The sequence below is a fragment of the Anabrus simplex genome, chromosome 8 (genome assembly GCF_040414725.1).
Source record: "Anabrus simplex isolate iqAnaSimp1 chromosome 8, ASM4041472v1, whole genome shotgun sequence".
Taxonomy (NCBI): Eukaryota; Metazoa; Arthropoda; class Insecta; order Orthoptera; family Tettigoniidae; genus Anabrus; species Anabrus simplex.
This window is the reverse complement of record NC_090272.1, coordinates 146,198,049-146,218,830: the sequence shown is the minus strand read 5'-3', so window position 1 is coordinate 146,218,830 and position 20,782 is coordinate 146,198,049. Positions and strand designations below refer to the sequence as shown.

At 38.9% G+C, this 20,782-nt stretch overlaps 1 protein-coding gene across 1 annotated transcript in view; it reads left to right on the top strand.

Moving 5' to 3' along the window:
- Lrrk (Leucine-rich repeat kinase) overlaps nucleotides 1–20,782 on the top strand; it is a 483,935-nt gene that overhangs the window by 314,789 nt on the left and 148,364 nt on the right. Inside the window, exons 22-26 of the mRNA XM_067152496.2 lie at nucleotides 1,293–1,570; nucleotides 6,791–6,936; nucleotides 7,102–7,246; nucleotides 13,879–13,988; nucleotides 19,011–19,150. Of these exons, the coding sequence (XP_067008597.2) occupies nucleotides 1,293–1,570; nucleotides 6,791–6,936; nucleotides 7,102–7,246; nucleotides 13,879–13,988; nucleotides 19,011–19,150 (819 nt within the window). The remainder of the gene's footprint in view (nucleotides 1–1,292; nucleotides 1,571–6,790; nucleotides 6,937–7,101; nucleotides 7,247–13,878; nucleotides 13,989–19,010; nucleotides 19,151–20,782) is intronic.

Below are 20,782 nucleotides of genomic sequence, written 5' to 3'. Positions count from 1 at the left end.
CCAAACCTCTCCACTGTGTTCATGTGGAGTGAGGACATGGAGATTTGTCTGTCAGATGAAGATGTTAACCTTGAGCAGACTCCTTGGAGTTATTTGACAGGAGTAGGCTATGGTGCTGACACTGGGTTTCACCCTCTCCGTACCTTTTTATCCTCAACTCCTCACATCCATATCAGATGTAAGGCTTTTCAGGCATTTGCTCTATTAATCAGCGTTTTGTCTTAGGTTTGACACTAGACTTGTCAGAGTGGGATGTGTCAGACCCTACCCACTGATGCTGGGTGTATGCAGGTGAGCTTATCAGAAGCCTATATATGAGGCACAGTCTGATAACTGCATACGGGAGATAAATCTCCACAATAGAATTATTGCCCGCCTAGCAATTCCGAATGGAAAATTCTAAATTCCCATGGAGGGAATTAGATATTTTGCACCAATAGAGCATGTCAAAAACATATCTGATGTAAGGCTTTTCAGGCGTTTGCTCTATTAACCAGCGTTTCGTCTTCTCGTCAGAGTGGGATGTGTCAGACCCTACCCACTGATGCTGGGTGTATGCAGGTGAGCTTATCAGAAGCCTATATATGAGGCACAGTCTGATAACTGCATACGGGAGATAAATCTCCACAATAGAATTATTGCCCGCCTAGCAATTCCGGAATTGCTGATAACCTCACCTGCATACACCCAGCATCAGTGGGTAGGGTCTGACACATCCCACTCTGACGAGTCTAGTGTCAAACCTAAGACGAAACGCTGGTTAATAGAGCAAACGCCTGAAAAGCCTTACATCTGATATGTTTTTGACATGCTCTATTGGTGCAAAATATCTAATTCCCTCCATGGGAATTTAGAATCCTCACACCCAGTCGTGCAGGTCATCCATGCACATCAGATAGAAAGACCTGCACCGGGTTAGCCGAACATGACCTTGGACACTCCTTGTACTAAAAGCCATACATTAAATAAATTAATAGTTTGTTATATTTAGACTGATTCTTCCACGATCCATATTGATAGACATAATAATCTAGCTTTTGTGCTTTTGCCGTGTCAAGAGAACTCTTCCTCATGGACAGATGTGCTTTCCCTTGTGAAGGTGCGGAGTGGAGTCTCCGCGAAATGTAAGATTTTCTCCTTGTTTTCTTGACATGGCTAAATCCCAAAAGCTACGTTATCATTTCTAGTTTGTTATAATTGACAAAATTTTCTTTATTTTAAAAGTGTAATATTTTTATTCTTTGCTTAGAAAATATAATATATTATTTTAAAACTGCTGTTTTCTTTCATAGAAATTAGTGAACTTCCTCCTCAAATGGGTCTGCTGTCTCGTTTGTGGAATTTGAATACCAGGGGTTGTAGTCTTCAAGAACCACTGAAATCCATGATAGAATCTAAGAAGTACAAGACCATGGATGTAATTGGCTACTTGAAATCTGTATTAGAAGATGCCAGACCATATGCTCGCATGAAACTGATGATTGTAGGTGTACAGGGTATTGGAAAAACATCACTCCTAGAACAACTGAGGCAAGAGGGTGTTGGCTCTTATAAGAAGAAACCAGTTGAGGTATTTATAAATTGTTCATTTCCTTTAGAGAAATTTATGGAGGGGAAGTGCATGATTCCTTGATAAAGCAGAAAATGATGGTAATTTCAGGGAAAGCCATTTTATTTTAGAAGCTATATGCGTGTTAAAATTCTATATTGAAAGTACCTCAGTAACACTCTGTTGTTTGGCTTAGTGGATATTTACATTCATCTCCTCAAATAAAGCAAGGTGCCATTGAAATAATTGGATATTATTACACTTTTCTTTTTAGCTAAATTACACTTCAAAAATTGTACTGCACATTAGAATTGAGTTTGGAATTCATCAGATGAATTCTATTTTAAATCTGATTAGCTCCTATTCTAATAAGAACTGTTTATTAATTAATCCTAAAAAGACATAAGCTATTATAATAGGGCAACAAAGGCAGTTAAATATCCTTAATAAGAAGTTATTCTTCACTTTTGCTTTGTGGTGTAGCTATACCATTTCAGAAGTCAGTAAAAAATCTTGGGATTATCATAAGTGACACACTAGATTGGAGTGAGCACATAACAAGCATCTGTAGGAAAATTCACTCGTCACTTCACCCTCTCAAAACTCGCCACTTCCACTAAGCTTGAAAATTAAACTTATCCAGACCCTCATATTTCCCATACTTAATTATTGTGGTATTGTAATGATAGATGCCACCATGCAACAGACATTAAAATTACAGAGGGCAATGAACTCGTGCATTAGGTTTATATTTTCTATTAAATTTTCAACTTATATCTCCCCCTATTATGAAATTCTCTCCTGGTTAAAAATCAATAAACTACGACATCTTCACATTGCAACTCTCGTATTTCGTCTGTTGAATGAATCTAAACCCCAGTATTTATCCTCAAAGTTTAATTTACTCTCCTCCTCTCATGAACACAACACACGATCAACTACTACATTCTCAATTCCTGTGCATCGCTCATCTTCATTTAACCGCTCCTTTCAAGTGTCTGGTGCAAGGCTATGGAATTCCCTTCCAGTTAGTGTTAGGAATTGCACTTCCTTAGCTTCTTTCAAGCGGTCTTGCCGAGATTACCTATTAAATGTATAACCAGCTTGTATGAATGGAAGAATGAATGAGGTTAGGATTTATATTTTGTTATATCATTTCATTATTCTGTTTTATGAAGTTTATTAGATATGTGGTTAAGTGTAAGAGAGGGCCATGAGCCTTAACTTCGCCACAAATGAAGGCATGAAGTAAATAAATAAATAAATAAATAAATAAATAAATAAATAATACAGCAGATTCTCATATAAACTCTAAATGTTTGCAGACTCCTTTCCACTGATATTGTTTGTGCTGCACTACACTCCACATTGGCTTTTATGGTCACCATATTCTGGCATTGTCTTTGTTTCCTCTTTGTTTACAAATTTTCACAAACTGATATTGTTTCTGCTTTTTTAAATAGAATGTGTACTGTAGTTGTCACAAGGTAGATAAAAAACTATCCTTCCATAGTATTCTGCATGGGTAGTTCCTGTGAAGTAGATCTCTCACAAACAGTTAATCCTGCTAGATGTGTGTTTTGCAATGTGTATGAAGCTGTAGTGGTCGTGAATACTGGTTATGGAATTGGATCAGAATAGCAGTTCCCTTATATCACATTTCAACTTGCAACTGCATGCTTTTTTAAATTCCCATGTGTAGTCCCGAATTGTTCATTACAGTTGCCAGCAGGTGTGTGTGAGTGGTTTGTTTTCTTCTTCTTTATTTTTTAAAATTTTATTTAAGGCCTTGAAACTTGAGTTCATACATCTTTATCCTTATAGACATGATACTGTATAGGCTTTTGGGCTTTTGCCGTGTCAAGAAAATAAGGTGCAATTCTTTACGTTTCGCAGAGAACTGTGCTCTACGTCATCAGAAGAAAATCTCGACTGTCCACGAGAAAGGCTTCTTAAACAATGACTTTTTAAATCAGACGTTATAATCGAAGTGGAAATGGTACGTTCATTCGTCACCAGATGGCTCCTTGGACGTGGCACAGCACTAGCGTTCGAAGTGGAAGCTGACCAAACCATCAGTCTAAGGGGTCACATAATATGTGTACGTAACATATGACATTGACAGGTGCAAGACATTAACACAAGCCTAGAAAGAAACATCTGGCGATGAGGAACGTACAAATTTGGAAAACACCAAGACGAAATAACAGTAGTGAAGGGACAGGGAAGGGAACTACCTATGTAAATCCTTAATGGCTGACAACCAGGTATTACTTAATTGATAGCCAGTGTCCCTGTTGAAATTGTTAGGATTTCTACGTATTTCAGCTTCCCGTATAATCCTGGACCTGTAGTGTCTAGTGTGGGTAAGAGCTCGAGCATCTTGGAACATGACATCATGACCCGACGATAGAGCGTGCTCAGCTATTGCTGATTTGTCTGGCTGGTTGAGACTAATATTATGTTCATGTTCGTTGATACGGGTACCAATGGACCGGCATGTTTGGCTGATGTATACCTTACCGCAAGTACAGGGAATTTCGTATACCCCAGGATGTAAAAGTAGGGATAATTTGTCCTTGGTTTTACCCAAACTGTGAGCAATTTTAGTGGCGGTGTCAAACATGGTTTTTATATTGTATTTGCGGAGGACCTTAGCAATTCGATCTGTGGTGTTGTGAATGTAAGGCAATTAGGCAGGCAATTCCTTCACTTCTACCTTCTGTGAGCTTTGCTTGGTCGTTTCTCTGGGATACAGGGCTCTATGAATCTGCAAATCGCTGTAACCATTACACTTGAACGTGACTTTGAGCGTGTCCATCTCTACCTGGATATTTGATGGCTCACAAATTTGTCTCGCCCTCTTGGCGAGCGTTGGGAGAATGACTTGTTTTTGTGCTGGATGGTGGTGAGAATCTGCATTAAGATAGCGATTTGTGTGGTTAGGCTTATGATAGATGGTATGTCCTAAGGAGCCGTCTGGTTTCTTTCTTACTAGAACATCCAAGAAAGGAAGGCATCTGTCCAACTCCATCTCCATAGTGAATTTAATTGAAGGATGTTGCTGATTTAGGTGGTTTAGAAATAGATGAAGTTTCTGAGGACCTTCTGTCCAGACCACAAATGCATCATCAGCATACCTCCACCATATCACAGGTTTGACGGGCGCCGAAGCAATAGCCTCCTCCTCAAAATGCTCGATAAAGAAATTAGCCACTGCGGGTGAAAGTGGGCTTTCCATCTGTTCGTAAAAATTCCCATCCCACAAGGAAATAGCTGGACGTCATGCAGTGGTAAAATAGCTTAGTTATGTCCTCAGGGAACAGGTGTTCAATGAGAAACATGACCGAGTCAGTCAGCACTTTAGTGAACAAGGACTCCACATCGAAACTCGCCAAAAGTGCATTAGGTTGAAGGGTTATGGTTGACAGCTTGTTGATGAAATACCGAGAGTCCCTGACGTATGATTCAGTACGTCCTATATGTGGCTGAAGCAATTTGCTTAGGTATTTAGCCAGAGCATACGTAGGAGAACCTATCTGAGGGGAACATCTTTATGGATCTTAGGCAGTCCATATAACCTGGGTGGCACTTCATCCCCCGGGGACAGATGTTTGGCCTCCTCTTTTGGAATTGAAGATTGCCTTGAGAGCTTCACGGTGGCGTTAGACACACGAGTGGTGGGGTCATGTGAGCTCACTGTAAACTGGCTAATAATATAGCCGAGGTCTTATTCTTATACTCGTCAATGTCCATAACCACTGTCGCATTGCCCTTAACAGCTGAGAGAATGGTCAGTTCAGAATCATCTCTAAGTTCCTTCAGAGCTCTCCTTTCGCCTCGTGTTAAATTGGGCGTGGATACAACAGCGGACCTTATGAGTCTCACACTTTTCTCTCTTAACTCCTCAGCCTCATTCGTAGGTAGTTTGTGGATGGCTGCCTCAAAGGAAGTAATTATCTCCTCAGTACGAATTTTAGAGGGAGCGATAGCGAAATTAAGACCCTTAGCTAGAACTGCCATTTGGTTCTCGTCCAAGGATTTCTTGGAAAGATTGACGACAGTTTCGCTAGCATCCGGGTTCTTGCGAGTGACCGCCGGTTTTTGAGCTAATCGGAGGAACTTCGATTTCTGTCTGAATGACACCTGGTTGAATTTTAGTTCAGTCTGTATAGCAGTAACGCGATCGAAAGTCAACCACAATTCCTGCGAGAGAGTGTTGCTTAACAACTCTCGGGAGTCTGCATCCAGTTCCTTAAGAGTGTAATGCACTCTCTCGATCACAAGAGCCTTGCTAGCATGTTGATATATTTTCCTGGCCTTCGGTATATTTAACGTGTGCTGCAGCTTCACACAGATGGAAATGATGTTATGGTTTCAAACGCCATTGTTTAAGGAGCCTTTCTCGTGCACAGTCAAGATTTTCTTCTGATGATGTAGAGCACAGTTCTCTGCGAAACGTAAAGAATTTCACCTTATTTTCTTGACACAGCATAAGCCCCAAAGCTTATACAGTATCATGTCTATAAGTACGGGCCGTTAAAGCATCAATGGCAACATCATTATCCTTGTTAGTTAAAAAGGAGTTTAGAAAAAAAGTTGATCATACTTTTATTAATAGGAAACATTTATAGTTGATATATATATTAGGTTTTAAGAAACTGTAATTACATGTTTGGTGTATTTTATAATGGATCAGAATTGAATAAAGCTATACAAAACTGTTGGATGTTTTAATAAACTGATTAAAACTGTTAAGTATTGCTGTGAGCCACTCAGGGAGTGTAGTCATCAATCATAAAAGTATTTTGAATACAATAATCACTCACCATGGCATTTAAATTAACTTTCTTGATGATGTCTGGTCATGTGCATTGTATTTTAACATTTCAGGACCGAGCTCGATAGCTGCAGTCGCTTAAGTGCGGCCAGTATCCAGTATTCGGGAGATAGTGGGTTCGAACCCCACTGTCGGCAGCTCTGAAGATGGTTTTCCGTGGTTTCCCATTTTCACACCAGGCAAATGCTGCGGCTGTACCTTAATTAAGGCCATGGCCGCTTCCTTCCCACTTCCTGTCCCATTGTCGCCATAAGACCTATCTGTGTCGGCGCAAAGTAAAGCAGATTGCAAAAAAAAAAAAAAAATGAAAATTCAGGAGAAGAAATTCTTAATATATGAAATATTTTCTCACGTTTATTTTATTTTTTGTATTTTTTCATTATATATATTTTCTTCTTTAGCATTGGGCAAAGCGAATGGGCAATAAGAATATCAATGTGAAGACTTCTCGAGGAGCTAACATGTCCACTGTTGGAGTAGATATTGGTGACTGGGTATTTGAGAAGAAACTCCGGGGTCAGTCATCGTATGGACCTGTAGTATTCCGGTAATTTTTCCTTCTCTGACTAAATTTCAAAGTTAATTTTTTATGCCATCAGCATCTGCTATATATCAGCAGAATTTATGTGCTAATTTTGAATTACTTTTTTTTTTTTTCACAAAATACGAGGAGACGTTGATTTCTTTTGTTAAGAGTATATTTTTATTACAGAACATGGGACTTTGGTGGTCAGCGTGAATATTATGCCACTCATCAGTACTTCCTATCCAAAAGAAGCTTATATCTAGTTGTATGGAGGATACCTGATGGACAGAGAGGGATAAATGAAATTCTTCAGTGGCTCGTCAATATACAGGTAATTTGTCACATTTTGTTACATTTGAATTTATTCCTATAGTATGGATTGAAAAGCTTGATTATTAGTGTACTAGGACAAGTATGTCAGTACCCGTACTTATCAGCATGTGTATGATCCAGAGGAACTGTGAGATAAAAATAAGTTATCCAGTTCCCCAGCCCTTCCTCACCAATATATGCTGAGATTGTTCCCCTTGGCAAAGTAACTCCCCTAGATAATTCATCATGTAGCCGTCTACTCATGGCCTTCTTTGGGACTAATGATATATTCAAGTATTGGTTCAGTAACCTTTCTACAACGATTAAAAAAAATATTTTTAAATGAAATGGCGTATGGCTTTTAGTGCCGGGAGTGTCCGAGGACAAGTTCGGCTCGCCAGATGCAGGTCTTTTGATTTGACTCCCGTAGGCGACCTGCGTGTCGTGATGAGGATGAAATGATGATGAAGACGACACATACACCTAGCCCACAAGCCAGGGAAATTAACAAATTATGGTTAAAATTTCCGACCCTGCCGGGAATTGAACCCGGGACCCCTGTGACCAAAGGCCAGCACGCTAACCATTTAGCCATGGAGCCGGACAACTACGATAAAAATGTGTGAAGCATGGAAGATAAGAATTTACTATTTGTTCCCACCCTGTTGTAAGGGCTTCTTAAGTAAGATTAACATTAACGATGGTAGGCACCAGGAATCATCATCATCTTCAGTTTCCCACTCCAGCAAGCCGGGTACAGATATTTACATGCCTCCTCCAGTTCATCCTGTCCATCCACGGCTGACATTCTACTTTTTGCTTCCGCTTTATATATTTTTGGCCAGGTTTTTGAAAATTTTCTTTTCCCAAGCATCACGAGGCCTATCTCTGGACCTCTAACAACAAACTTCTTGGGGTCGTGTTTGGAGCCGCCCTACTCATGTCTATACCATTTTATTCTGTTTAATTATAGGGTTTCAACTCTCTCTCGTCCAATCCAAGTTGTTGCCGGATATTCTCGTTCCTTATTTTCTCTCCCCATGTCTTTTGAGGATGAAAGTTTGTGCTTGCAGTCCATGCATTAGAATTGGTACAAGATATGTTTTGAGTGTTATCTTTGAAGCTTGGGGAAATGGGTCATTCCAAGGTAGTTAATGAACAGAGTGGTAGAATTTTTGATGCAGCCTTGATTTTAATACCATTGAACTACACATTCATCATTCAATAATCAACTTTCATCAGAAACCAAAGATAGCAGGAATGGTATTGCTCTTTATTTGTACTTCTAAGCTACTGCATTGCTGTACCGAATGATCACCAGCAAGTTTAGGGTATTCTGATCTACCCTATAACAAGTGTTATGACACAATAAATACCTTTCCATGTTTAATAAGCGACTAGGACTTTCATTAGCTCTGTAAGCCCTCTGAAGCTAGTTAATGCTGTTAGCTTCTTGCAAACAAGCAATCAGAGTAACAGGCAGGTCTTTGTGCTCATTTACTAGCTATTTTTAGAAAGTACAATACTTTGTCAATAACTTCACTAATTCCTACCTCCTTTTCTTCAGCTTGAATGATGACTAGGGGTTTAAATACTTATGGAAAATAAGAGCTTTAATCTTGTGCAATAACAGTGGCCTACACAGAAACAGGGAAAAACATGATAGAATTTTCAAATCAACATATTTGAAAGTGACAAAATCTGTTTGAACGTTCTCTCAATTTCTGAGATTGGTGATACTTTCAGAGATTTTTTGATAGTGTCATTCCAAATTTTGTCCAGCCTGGCCACTCCACTCCATACGAAGGCTATTCCAAAAATGTCTTCTATTTTTTTTATAAACATAGACCTGTTTATTTCTACAATGGTTTGCATCATTTTACAGCTTGAACATTTAGCTATTTTTCTACATAATCACCCTATTGGTCGATACATTTTTGTAGATGCTGTGTCAGTTTTTGTATGCCCATGTCATATCAGCTCGCAGCCATGCTTTTCAGTAAGTTGTGAACCTCATCTTTTACCTCGTCATCGGTGCTGAATTGCTTTTCAGCCAAATGTTCTTTCAACTTAGGGAACAAGTGATAGTCACTGGGCGCCAAGTCAGGACTATAGGGTGGGTGGGTGATGATGTTCCACTGAAACTGTTGCAGAAGAGCAATGGTTTGCAGGGCGACGTGCAGGCGAGCGTTGTCATGGAGAATATTTATGCCCTTGCTCAACATTCCTCTTCTCCGGTTCTGAATTGCCCATCTGAGTTTTTTCAGGGTTTCACAGTACCGGTCAGCGTTAATTGCGGTCGTAGCGGGCATAAACAAGACCCTTTTTCGATCCCAAAACACAGTTGTCATGAGTTTACTGGCAGACTCTGTTTACATTACAAGTAATAAATCTCATTGTAGACCGTATTGGACATCAGATAAGAATAAGAATAAGAATAATAATTTACACCACCTTTCCAATACTTATCTTTCCTTATATTTAGGATATAAACATTACAACTGGTGTTCTAAGTTGGGACATGTTTCACTTAACTGTCATAAGCATCAGCCGAAAATAAATCTTATCCTAAAGTAGCCATTCTATATGAATCAGAATACTGTGCCCCCGAAAAAACGTATGAACAGAAGCTGGGGCCCTCTGTCTTCGCTTGGCATCCGTTGAACCTAAGACCTTAGCCTTAGACCTAACTTTAGGCTAAGATTTATTTTTGGCTGATGATGATCAGTACCTTCAGCTTCATTTTGATAAACCTGGAAGAGGTCTGTAAAAGGACTGGAAGAGGCCTACACTAAGAACATCTAGAAGGTGAGCTACTTCCTCTCTATGGAGTCTATGGTTTTTACTGGCAGCTTTTGGCTCTTCAGTCCTAACACTTCCCTCATTTTAAAGTCAGCAACCAGGAATCTGTGTTGAGTAGTTAGGCATTCTCCAGGGATGACTTTGCAATTCTTGAAATATCGTAGGGTTACTCGCCTGGTTAGTATGCGGTCAATTTGAGATAACATTCCTCCCCTTTTGTAAGTTATCAAGTGCTCATCCCTTTTCTTCAAGAAAGTATTGAGCAGTGCAAAGTCATATGCTAGGGCTGTCTGAAGAATTTTATCCATTTCTTCATTCCTTGATGAATAACCAAATCTTCCATGTATTCTTTCGAATCCAAATCTTTCTCAACCTAAAAGTCCATTCAGATCACCCGTTGCAAATAGATCTCCATTTGTTGGAATCTTTCGGAGAATGCCACTGAATGTTGTCCAGAACTCTTTTGTTCCTGGAGCATAGACAGTAATGATGATATTCAGAGCTTTATTACATAATGCAGGCTGTGGATTTTCATTTTTCACACGAAAATACCACTATAACAAAATTTTGGGGATCTCTGAAATTAATTTTGTTATAGTGAAATTTTGTTATTCTGAAATAAGTCAATTCTTAAGAACTCACTTGTTATATCCATTGCAGGATCTGCATTACTTCAGAATTAATTTACGGATTTAAAAAAGCTTACTATTTATTAAATGATAGGAAAATTAGGATATCTGTAAACAAAGTAACAATATACACTAATTGCAAGGTTCTTTTTGTAAATTTTCAGCATATAAAATTTTACATTGTTCCAGTACACTATGTTCTGGACTTCATTTTTTTTTTAAGTCTGTGATTTTCTTCTCAACACTCTGACACGAAAGAACATTCATCATAGTCACCAAGCACTGCACATGAATTTAAGACAGATTTTGGCACATCACTTTGTAACAGAAGAAAATCTTTAAGTCTATGTGCCATGTTTGTTGCCTACACAAGAGTCAAACTCTGTTGAATACTTTGAGTCACAACTTCCTTCTTTCGCCTCTTCATCACATAGATTTATATCGCACAGTGTCTGCCACAATTTCATCTTCAGTGATTTCTTTTTGCAGTAACACATCACAGTCCACGTTGACATAGTCGGCAAGATTCACACTTGTTGGCTCGCCAAACGCTTCCAGTTTTACTTTCTTTCTGCATCATCCAACACTTCCCTTCTGTGATATCATCTTCTGCATAAACCACTCCAGCTTTTCTAAAACCATTTGCAATGATTTATTTTTTCAGTCATATCCATGCTGCTCAGAACATCTACATTGCTCCCCATATGTTGTCATTAATATATCTCTATCTCTCTCTCTCTCTCTCTCTCTCTCTCTAAGGCAATATTACAAAGGAAATTGGCCTTAATTTGAGTTTTATTTGCAAGGAATTAATCCTACAAAATGATGTACTCCATAACTGAATGACATATAAATTTGCTTTTAAGAAATGCATCATAATTTACATTCGCTGTTGGGTAGGTAACCCACTGATCAGAATTGTTGTGTGGTTTGCTTATCTCCCCCTAATAGTTGTAATCTGCTTCAATAGTTTTCACCTACTATGTGTTGTAATGAGTGTGCCATCTAGTATTAGCTGCATAGGAACGTGTTCTGCAAAATACCTGGCGATTAAAACAGAATGATTTCAATTCTATTTTGAAAAAAAAAAAAAAGTTAAATATAGTCAAAAGTGCTAAATATTCATTTGTTATGCTGAAAGTTCAAAATTCTTTAAAATTAAATATTTTAACACACATTAAATAGGAAAAAAGGAAAGGGACTTAAAAATAATTTTTCAATTCTGAACATTTTGTTATTGGCATTCGTTACAGCGACATTTCACTGTTTGAGCTTGATGGCTAGGAGTCTATCGCTCACTCTCTTCACTTCAACAAGTTGTTCTTTTAAATTTTGACCCAACACCATCCCATTACCATTTCCCTTATTATTATTTCCTATATGTATACGAGCTTGAAGCCATTTCCTATGTCCTTAGATCTTGATCCTGCCCACTTGGTCTCTGGATACATGCAGTGTTGCTTTTCATTCGCATTAAGATCTCGGAAAGTTCACATTTTTTCCCAGTAAGAGTCCAGTATTCCATGTGGCAGTTCCGATGTTCTGAATTGCTTCTTTAGCCCCATGCATCCAGAATCATGGGGTACACCTTGGCCTTTTACACTAATACTTTGAGAGTTACCCATATTTCTGATGTTGCTAGAATTTTATGGCTGGCTGCCTGACTGATGCCAAGCCGCCTCCTTTCTCATCTGGGCTTGGTACCAGCAACTGCGGAGTTATCAAAATGCCTTCTCCCTTGATTTTAAATACTGATTTTCATTCAAGTCTGTTCAACCATTTTCTTATGATGTGCATACGTACATTCATATATGTTGAAAATTTTAAAAATACATTTCCATCTTATCCTGGGCATGACTGGCACACAAATACTTTTTTTTTTTTTTTTTTTTTTTTACTTTTTTAAAATTCTGACCAGAGTACAGACAAAACTCTAATTTTTGTCATACAGATTATTGTCTAGCCATTGGTGCATTTACAGAAGTATGAGACCTTGCAATCTTCAGTCATTGACACTAATCGATTGCTGGGATCATTGATGGCCAAGTTTAACAACACAGTATTCATGAACAGAAGTTCCATGGGCATTAGTGTACTTTATGCCATTCTCTTATAGAACTGTTAAAATTGAAAATGTTTTCTTGGTTATGTTGTACTGTTAACCTTTTAAGTAGCCTACTACATTAAGCAACCAAGATGTACTCCATGTAGACTGGGTTAGGAAGTGAAGAAATCACCTAACTGGATTGTTGCTTTGGGAGCAACTTTTACTCCAAAGAAACTTGGGGAACACATTTTTGTCTCTTCCAAGTCCTGACCTCAGCTTCAATACATGTTTTCACATTACTAACATAGTCACTTAAATTTTCCATTCAACTACCTTCACTGTACTTTTAGTCACACTCTGAACTAGCAAACATGTCATTTATGTCGTCCAAGGTGGCATCACTTGCCTGCTTTGGTACAAAACATGAACTACTACTACTACGACACATGATGAGCCATTATGTACTGAAGTAAACAAATTGTGTTATTTAGCCACATTTTTGCTCACAAAAATGTAGTTCAAAGATATTCGAACTAGTTCCAAGGCTTCACAAGAGATGGCAGGCCATTGTATTCAAGATTGAAATCTGTCAAGTTCACACAATAGCAGTACCACGAATGCAATTCTGAAAACAATATATGCGGTGACAATCTGTAGCGGCTTATGGGTTTGGATTGTGTATATACGTGCAGAGTACTTAAAAGGTTAAATGAACTGAAGCCCATGTCTGTGGAATGTAAGCTGGAATAAATGGTTTAATTAAAACAATATCACAACTTATTTGCTTATTAGAACAGACTATTTTAAAATTTTCTGACTGTTCTAGTATTTACTCTCCTGTCTCACGAAAACTGTTCAGAGAACGGAGCAACACAAAAGTTTTATCAATGTATTCTACTTTCCTGTCTTTTTGTCAGTGTCCAGGTTTCTGCTGCATATCATATACATGAAAATCCACAGTTTTCAGTCATTCAATCTGGTCAGGAATGGAACGAATGAAGCCCCAATCTAGTGGCAAGGATAGGAATTGTGCCGGCTGCCGAAGTCTGTCACACTCCTCTGGGGCAACATACAATAAACATACTTTCATCAATTATTTTAATTCAAATAAAAAATGTTTCTACCCTTAGATGACTTAATTATGTTCTCAAGTTTTTTGTTTTTCTTGTTTAGGCTCGAGCTCCTAATTCACCAGTGCTAATTGTGGGTACCCATTACGATATGATGCGAGAGTTCTACCCAGCCTCTATTTCAGAACAGCTGCAACAGATGATTCGAGACAGGTATGTATAGTCTTCAGAAGGATGGTGATTAATTGAATCCTCAACTAACATATAAATTCACATGTTTTCGTTTGATGATCACTTTTGGTAGTTTTTAAATGTATTGTACGTATAAGCTGAGAATATTGAGAGTATCTAAGTAACTATTTTAAAACTGTTTTTGAAATGGAACTTCTCAGCAGTTTTTTGCTATTGGCTTTACATCGCACCGACACAGATATGTCTTATGGCGACGATGGGACAGGAAAGGGGTAGGACTGGGAAGCAAGCAGCCATGGCCTTAATTAAGATACAGCCCCAGCATTTGCCTGGTGTGAAAATGGGAAACCACGGAAAACCATCTTCAGGGCTGCCAACAGTGGGGTTCGAACCTACTATCTCCCTCCTCCTTATGTACTACACCACATTATACATGACAAGTAACACGCCATTATTGAATGTTACCAAGTGACCTGAGTCTAAGCAACTTCAAATTTCATTGGCCACTGGTAGGGTTTTCTCTTGCCTCTCACTTGTTAATGCACTCCCTCTTGAAAGGTGCTGGGGGTTTTTTGGTGAAAAGTGGTTATTTTCTCCTAAAACTGGCGTTATTTTTTCAAGAAGGGGTGATATTTCTCATTTTGTCCGAACATTTCAGTGTTTTGTCAAAAATGTTCCAAAAATTCATTAATTCCATGATGATGATGATGATGATTATTATTATTATTATTAAAACAGAGGTAGAGGATAAATACTATGTAATCTGTAAATATATTTAAGCTATTTTACATAGTTATATAATTTTCTAGCTATCAGATGAAAATAATTGGTGGTAGGCTGTCACTATTGTAATGGCCGCAGTGTTTTTAAATGTTTCGTAGCCTTACTTATTAAATTTGTTATTCTATACAACTGAACATGATGTATTCACAATGACAGCTAATCTCAAACTGAGCACACGAGTCAACACAGCGCCATCTTTTAACAGAATATGCATGTGACGTGCATAAATTTTGCAGTACTTCGAAGCACTATTTCATGAAAACTACATTTATTTATTTATTTATTTTTGCAACAGGTAGCCTCATCTTTTATCTATTAATTGAGACTTTAAACATAATCGTAAGTTAAATATTGTCAGCTATATATGCATTCTACCCAAACACTAAAAGCATCTTAAAATTTTTCTTTGCATGTACCCACTGTTAAGGAACGTAAGTCTACGTTAAAAATTGTCATTTTGGCCAAGTTTCTGTCCTTGAAGTTTGTTCTACAGTCAGTCAGAATTCTTTTGCATACAGAAAGAAATCTTTCCGAGTCTGCATTTGAAGACATTTTACAGAAAAGTCTGGACATGATGGCTTTATAGCTCTCAAGGCTTTTAACATGTCCACAGAATAATCTGAACCTGTATTTAACCCTCCCTTCTTTAACTGATGTAAACCTCACATCGAGATTTGTAATCTTCATCAGTTTTGTCAGGATTGATTTCTTGCAATACTTGTAGAGTGGCTTCAAACAAAGATGCCTTTTTCAGTCTGTCTCTGTTAGGTTTGAAAGAAATCAGTGAACTCAGAAGTCCTCAAAATAACATGCTGAAATGTCAGTTTTGCCACAACTTTTGGTGACATCAGAGATGTATGTTAAGTATTCAGCCTAGTTGGACCCTTTCCACCGTCAGTTGTAATAGCTGTCACTGAAGAAGCGTACTTGGGAAATGAGGAGCATGGTAGTTTCCCATTGCTTTCATCGCTGAGCCAGAAGTTGCTATTATCTATCAGTCTGCCAGGCCAGCCTGCCAACTCTGTGAGTGACATTTTCATACTCATAACATGGGCTTGTTACATAAGGACTAGCATTGCTCATACCTCAGTCACTTTCACACTGTCAAAGCCAATGATCAGACTGAGACAGGTCAATGAAAGTACAAATTTGATCTAGCCTCTACCAAAAGACATAGTGCACTGCAAACACTATGTCTCGCCAGCAAAGGCAGGCATCAGAGATGAAAGGAGCTTAAGTGTGTGTTCAAAATATACACCATGTTAAATGTTGTTAAGGCTGTTCTCACAGTTCTGGAGGTTTGCACAAGGTATGTGAATTGAGAAAAGTTAAACTATCAAATTACCCAAGTGCTGTGCATGATCTTCGATGGACACAGCCTTGCATTGCAGGACTTGATCTTGAGAGACAGTAAAAATGAGAACATACACTGTGCCAGCATTCCCTATATCTGCAATCTCTTTAGTCTTGCAAAAAAACAACAGCACTCATACACTTTCAGATCACGAATTCCACAGGCGTGGGAAAAAAGTGGACATTTTTCACCTTAACTCTATCTGGCTCTTAGAGCCGATCCCTGAATTTGCACTTTTGTATCTTTGTTCAGTGTGTGTTCCTCAATCTTGATGTGCTTGGTATACGAGTCCCTCACTGTACAACTTATGTTAATAGATAATATAACATGTACTGTATTTTTTTTAAGTTTTTTCTGGATTATCTGGATTTTCAATAATGCAGATCAGTTCCGGTCCCACTTAATCCAGATAAACAAGGTTCTTGTGTATTTTAAATTATTGTCAGTGAATGTCCTAGGTCCTTTGTTGTTGTTTGGTTCTGAGAAGAACCGTTTTTACTCATGATCACAATTGTGATGTATTCTCTATTTGCTGGGATATCTGCAAGAAAATTTCTTTTGGTCCAGCAGCTGATGTTGTTGCTTACTTAGCACCACCCGGGGGACACGTGTAGGGCACTTTAAGGTTATACCTACGGACGTAAAGCATCAGCAGACACAAAAAGGGATGAAACAAGGCAAATCCTAAACGAGCTTAAGATAGAACTGTCCAGAGCTGACACAAACTCGCAGTTCTCCGAGGATTTTTCTGTTGCAGAGATCTCAGCTGCTATGAAGGAAACAAAATCGGGGAAAGTAGCAGGCTTGGATGGTATCCATCCCGAATTTCTGAAGCACAGTGGTCCTAGAACTATGGAATGGCTTGGCTTGCCAAATTCTTTAGTGACATCCTAATGAAAAGAATGCTCCCACCTCTTCTTAAAAGAACTAAAGTAGTTGCTGTTGTGAAGCCTGGGAAAAGTGGCTGTAATGCGGAAGATTATCAACCTATTGCTCTACTGAGTATCCGCTACAAACTACTAGAGAGATTGATCTATAACAGAATCTCAGCTACAGTACTTCACCACATTCCAGTTGAACAAGCAGGATTCAGACCTAACAGCAGCTGTTGCGATCAGGTTCTGGCACTAACCAGCCATATTGAGCAGGACTTTCAGGAAAAAATGAAAACAGTTGCTGTGTTTGTGGATTTATCATCAGCTTATGATACAGTCTGGCGAAAAGGGATGATTATGACGCTCCTGAAAATTATCCGTTGCAAGATCCTAGCTTCCTTGCTCACCAACATGCTATGCAATTGCCTAATTCAACTACATCTCAATGGAAACAGAAGCAGATCCTACAGATTAAATGATAGATTGCTGCAGGGCTCTGTTCTTGCTCCACTTCTCTTCAATCTCTACATGGCAGATCTTCCATCTACTGCGTGCCGAAAGTTTATATATGCTGATGACATACCCTAACAGCACAGTCCACAGACTTTGAGACCGCTGAAGCCATTCTCACACAAGATCTCCTAAAAATGGATAGATACTTCAACACCTGGCAATTGAAACCCAGTGTAAACAAAACAGAGATTAGTACCTTTCATCTAGACAACAGGAGAGCCCATTACATTCCACAAGTTCAACTCGGAGGCCAACAGCTAAAATACTGTGCTCATCCAAAATACTTGGGTATTGTGCTGCATCGCTCTTTGACTATAAAGAGCACCTCTGCAGGACAGCAGCACATAACATCCTTCACAAACTCAGTGGCACTAGTTGGGAAGCAAATACTAAGGTCCTCCGAACAACAGCTCTTGCCCTAGTACTGTATACCCAGTTGCAGAATATTGCAGCCCTGTATGGATCAACAGGGCACACAACGAAAAGTTGATGTTCAGCTGAATGATACCATGAGGACAGTGTCTGGCACATTCATATCCGCACCACTTAAATGGCTGCCAGTATTAACTAACATCCATCCTCCTCACCTTCGAAGGCTAACTGCTCTGAAGAAGGAATGGTTAAACTGTACTGCAAATACACTCTTGCTGATTCATCAGGACTGCAACCGTCCGAAGCATGGAAGATTAAAATCTCGACATCCATCATGGTAACTAGGAAAGAGGCTGGTTGAATCACAGTGCAACATGAATAATGCTTGGAGGGAAGAGTGGGCTGCTTCAAACCCTGACGAGCTAGGGTTGATGTCTGACACTTGTAGGAAACTTGCTGGGTTCAACTTGCCAAGAAGAAGGTGGGGTTCGTTGAACAGTGTGCGGACCGCGGTTAGAAGATGCAACTTCTGGCTCCACAAGTGGGGGAAAAATTTCCAGCCTTCATTGCGACTGTGGTGACATGGCTTAGACAGTCCATCATGTTGTAATGATGTGCCCACTTCGAAGTTTCCAGGGAGGATACCACAAACTTCATGCAGCAAGTGAAGAGGCAGTGAATTGGCTAAATTCTCTGAACATTAAATTTTAAGTTATATTACCGTCCTCTGATCCTTTGTCTGATTGTTGTTCTATCTACTTTAAGTGTATATAGTTTTAAATGTATTTTATTTATATATATAGTTTCTCTGAACCCTCTACACACCATACGAAATAAATAAAATTATAAATGATGATCTTTCGTACTTTTCAAAGCTACGCTCAAGGTTATATTTCTTCTACTAATGTCACTTAGTGGCTCTCTCTCCATTGACAGCTCATAACATACTGCTTAGGCAAGCAGCTTGTCTTCTTACTCCCAAGTCTTCCCAGCCAGAAGTTTGCAACATTTTTGCAATACTACTCTTTTATCAGAAATTACGAAGAAAAATTTGACTATTCATAGATTTAACCATTTTTTTTCAATGTGTGTATTTGGAATTTTCTTAATTTCTAAAAATTACAATTTAATAACCATTGCTTTTAGGTTTATCAATGTGGTAGATGCTGAGAAGTGTGGGCTGCCACGGGTTTTGGATACAATAGAAGTGAGCTGCAAGACTCGCCATAACATCAAACTGCTCTGTAACCTTATTTATGATACAGTCTTCAGTCTGAGACCACCAGGTATGTGTAATACTCTTTTTGTTAACGAGCAGAGTCAGCTAGAGAGTTAATATTTGAATACCATTTGCATTTTCATGTATAGAAGGTTTTTTCTGAAACTAAATCTGGCTCCATGGCTAAATGGTTTGCATGCTGGCCTTTGGTCACAGGAGTCCCGGGTTTGATTCCTGGCAGGGTCGGGAATTTTAACCATCATTGGTTAATTCCCCTGGCACAGGGGCTGGGTGTATGTGTCATCTTCATCATCATTTCATCATCCTCATCATGATGCGCAGGTCGCCCACGGGTGTCAAATCAAAAGACCTGCACTTGGCGAGCCAAACACATCCTCGGACACTCCCAGCACTAAAAGCCACACGCCATTTCATTTCTGAAACTAAAATTTTATAAAGGAAAGTGATGTTGGACTATTGCCCTGTGCATTGTTGTCTTACATTGTGGTGAAGGTTTAGGAAGGACTGTATGGCATTTTCTTCCTTCTCTTGGAATATTCATAGCTCAAAGTCCTACAGTTAAGATGAAGAAAACAGATCTTTCTGAGCTAACATATCCCCTATTACTCTGTCGATCCCTGGTAATGTTGATCTCGGGATCACAAGATCGTGGTTTCAAACACAATGCATGATGTAAAAGAACTAGTGATTGGAAATGGGAGAATAAAGATAGTAATCCGTATATTTATCAAATTCGTGGATACAGCATTGTTTCAGAAATACTTACAAAAGGTTAGCGTCCGATCCACCAGAGCAGTTAGCCTTCGAAGGTGAGGAGGATGGATGGATGTTAGTTAATACTGAAGGGAATACATATCTGCTTGTTTGAAATTATTTTGAATGAAGATTAATATTGTTGTGATCTCTAAATAGAGTTCCATGACAAGAAATTTTGCAGGAATAATGCATTTTATGTAAGGAACACGATTGGCCTCGGGGAGATATAAATTTGTAACTTACTTATTTTTGGACCATACTAACGTATAAGTACTAATAAACTACTATGTACTACTGCCACCAGCAGTGCAGATGATTCATCTGTTGGCCAGAAAGGCATCAGTTTTTGAAAATGGGACAAAGTCTCTCATAGTGCATTGGCACTGCCGGTGGCTCCAAGTAGGCTACACATTGGCCTCTGCGGTATGCACTAGCCATGCGTCTTGGTGGGTGTGCTATGTACCAACGGATGAGCCCAATTTAGCACACAGAGGCGAAACGCTGGCAACCAGGAATTGAGTTAGCTGGAAAATTTCATCATCATCTGGAGATTCCAGCTGTTGGCCAGGTCTGCTTAGCTGGAAAATTTAGAATGTCTAATGACGGACCTACTATATGGATATTACAGTATAAATGTACTCATTCGGGACAAATATTTGAGGTTCCCTATGGGAATCAACATCTATATCATGTTTTACTCTGCCAGATAGCTGAGTAAACCTGATTTCTGTTGGGCGATGTGTGGCTGAAATTTTAATTAATTTTATCCAGCAAACACCAGATGTGTCCCCAAAGATCTTTTGCATGTCAACATGGAATGGCGAATGGACTTTTTTCTGCTCATAAAATATTCAACTACCTCTCGGAATCTGGAGGCTGACATTCTACCACTGATCTACAGAGCGATCAACCGTTTGAGGAA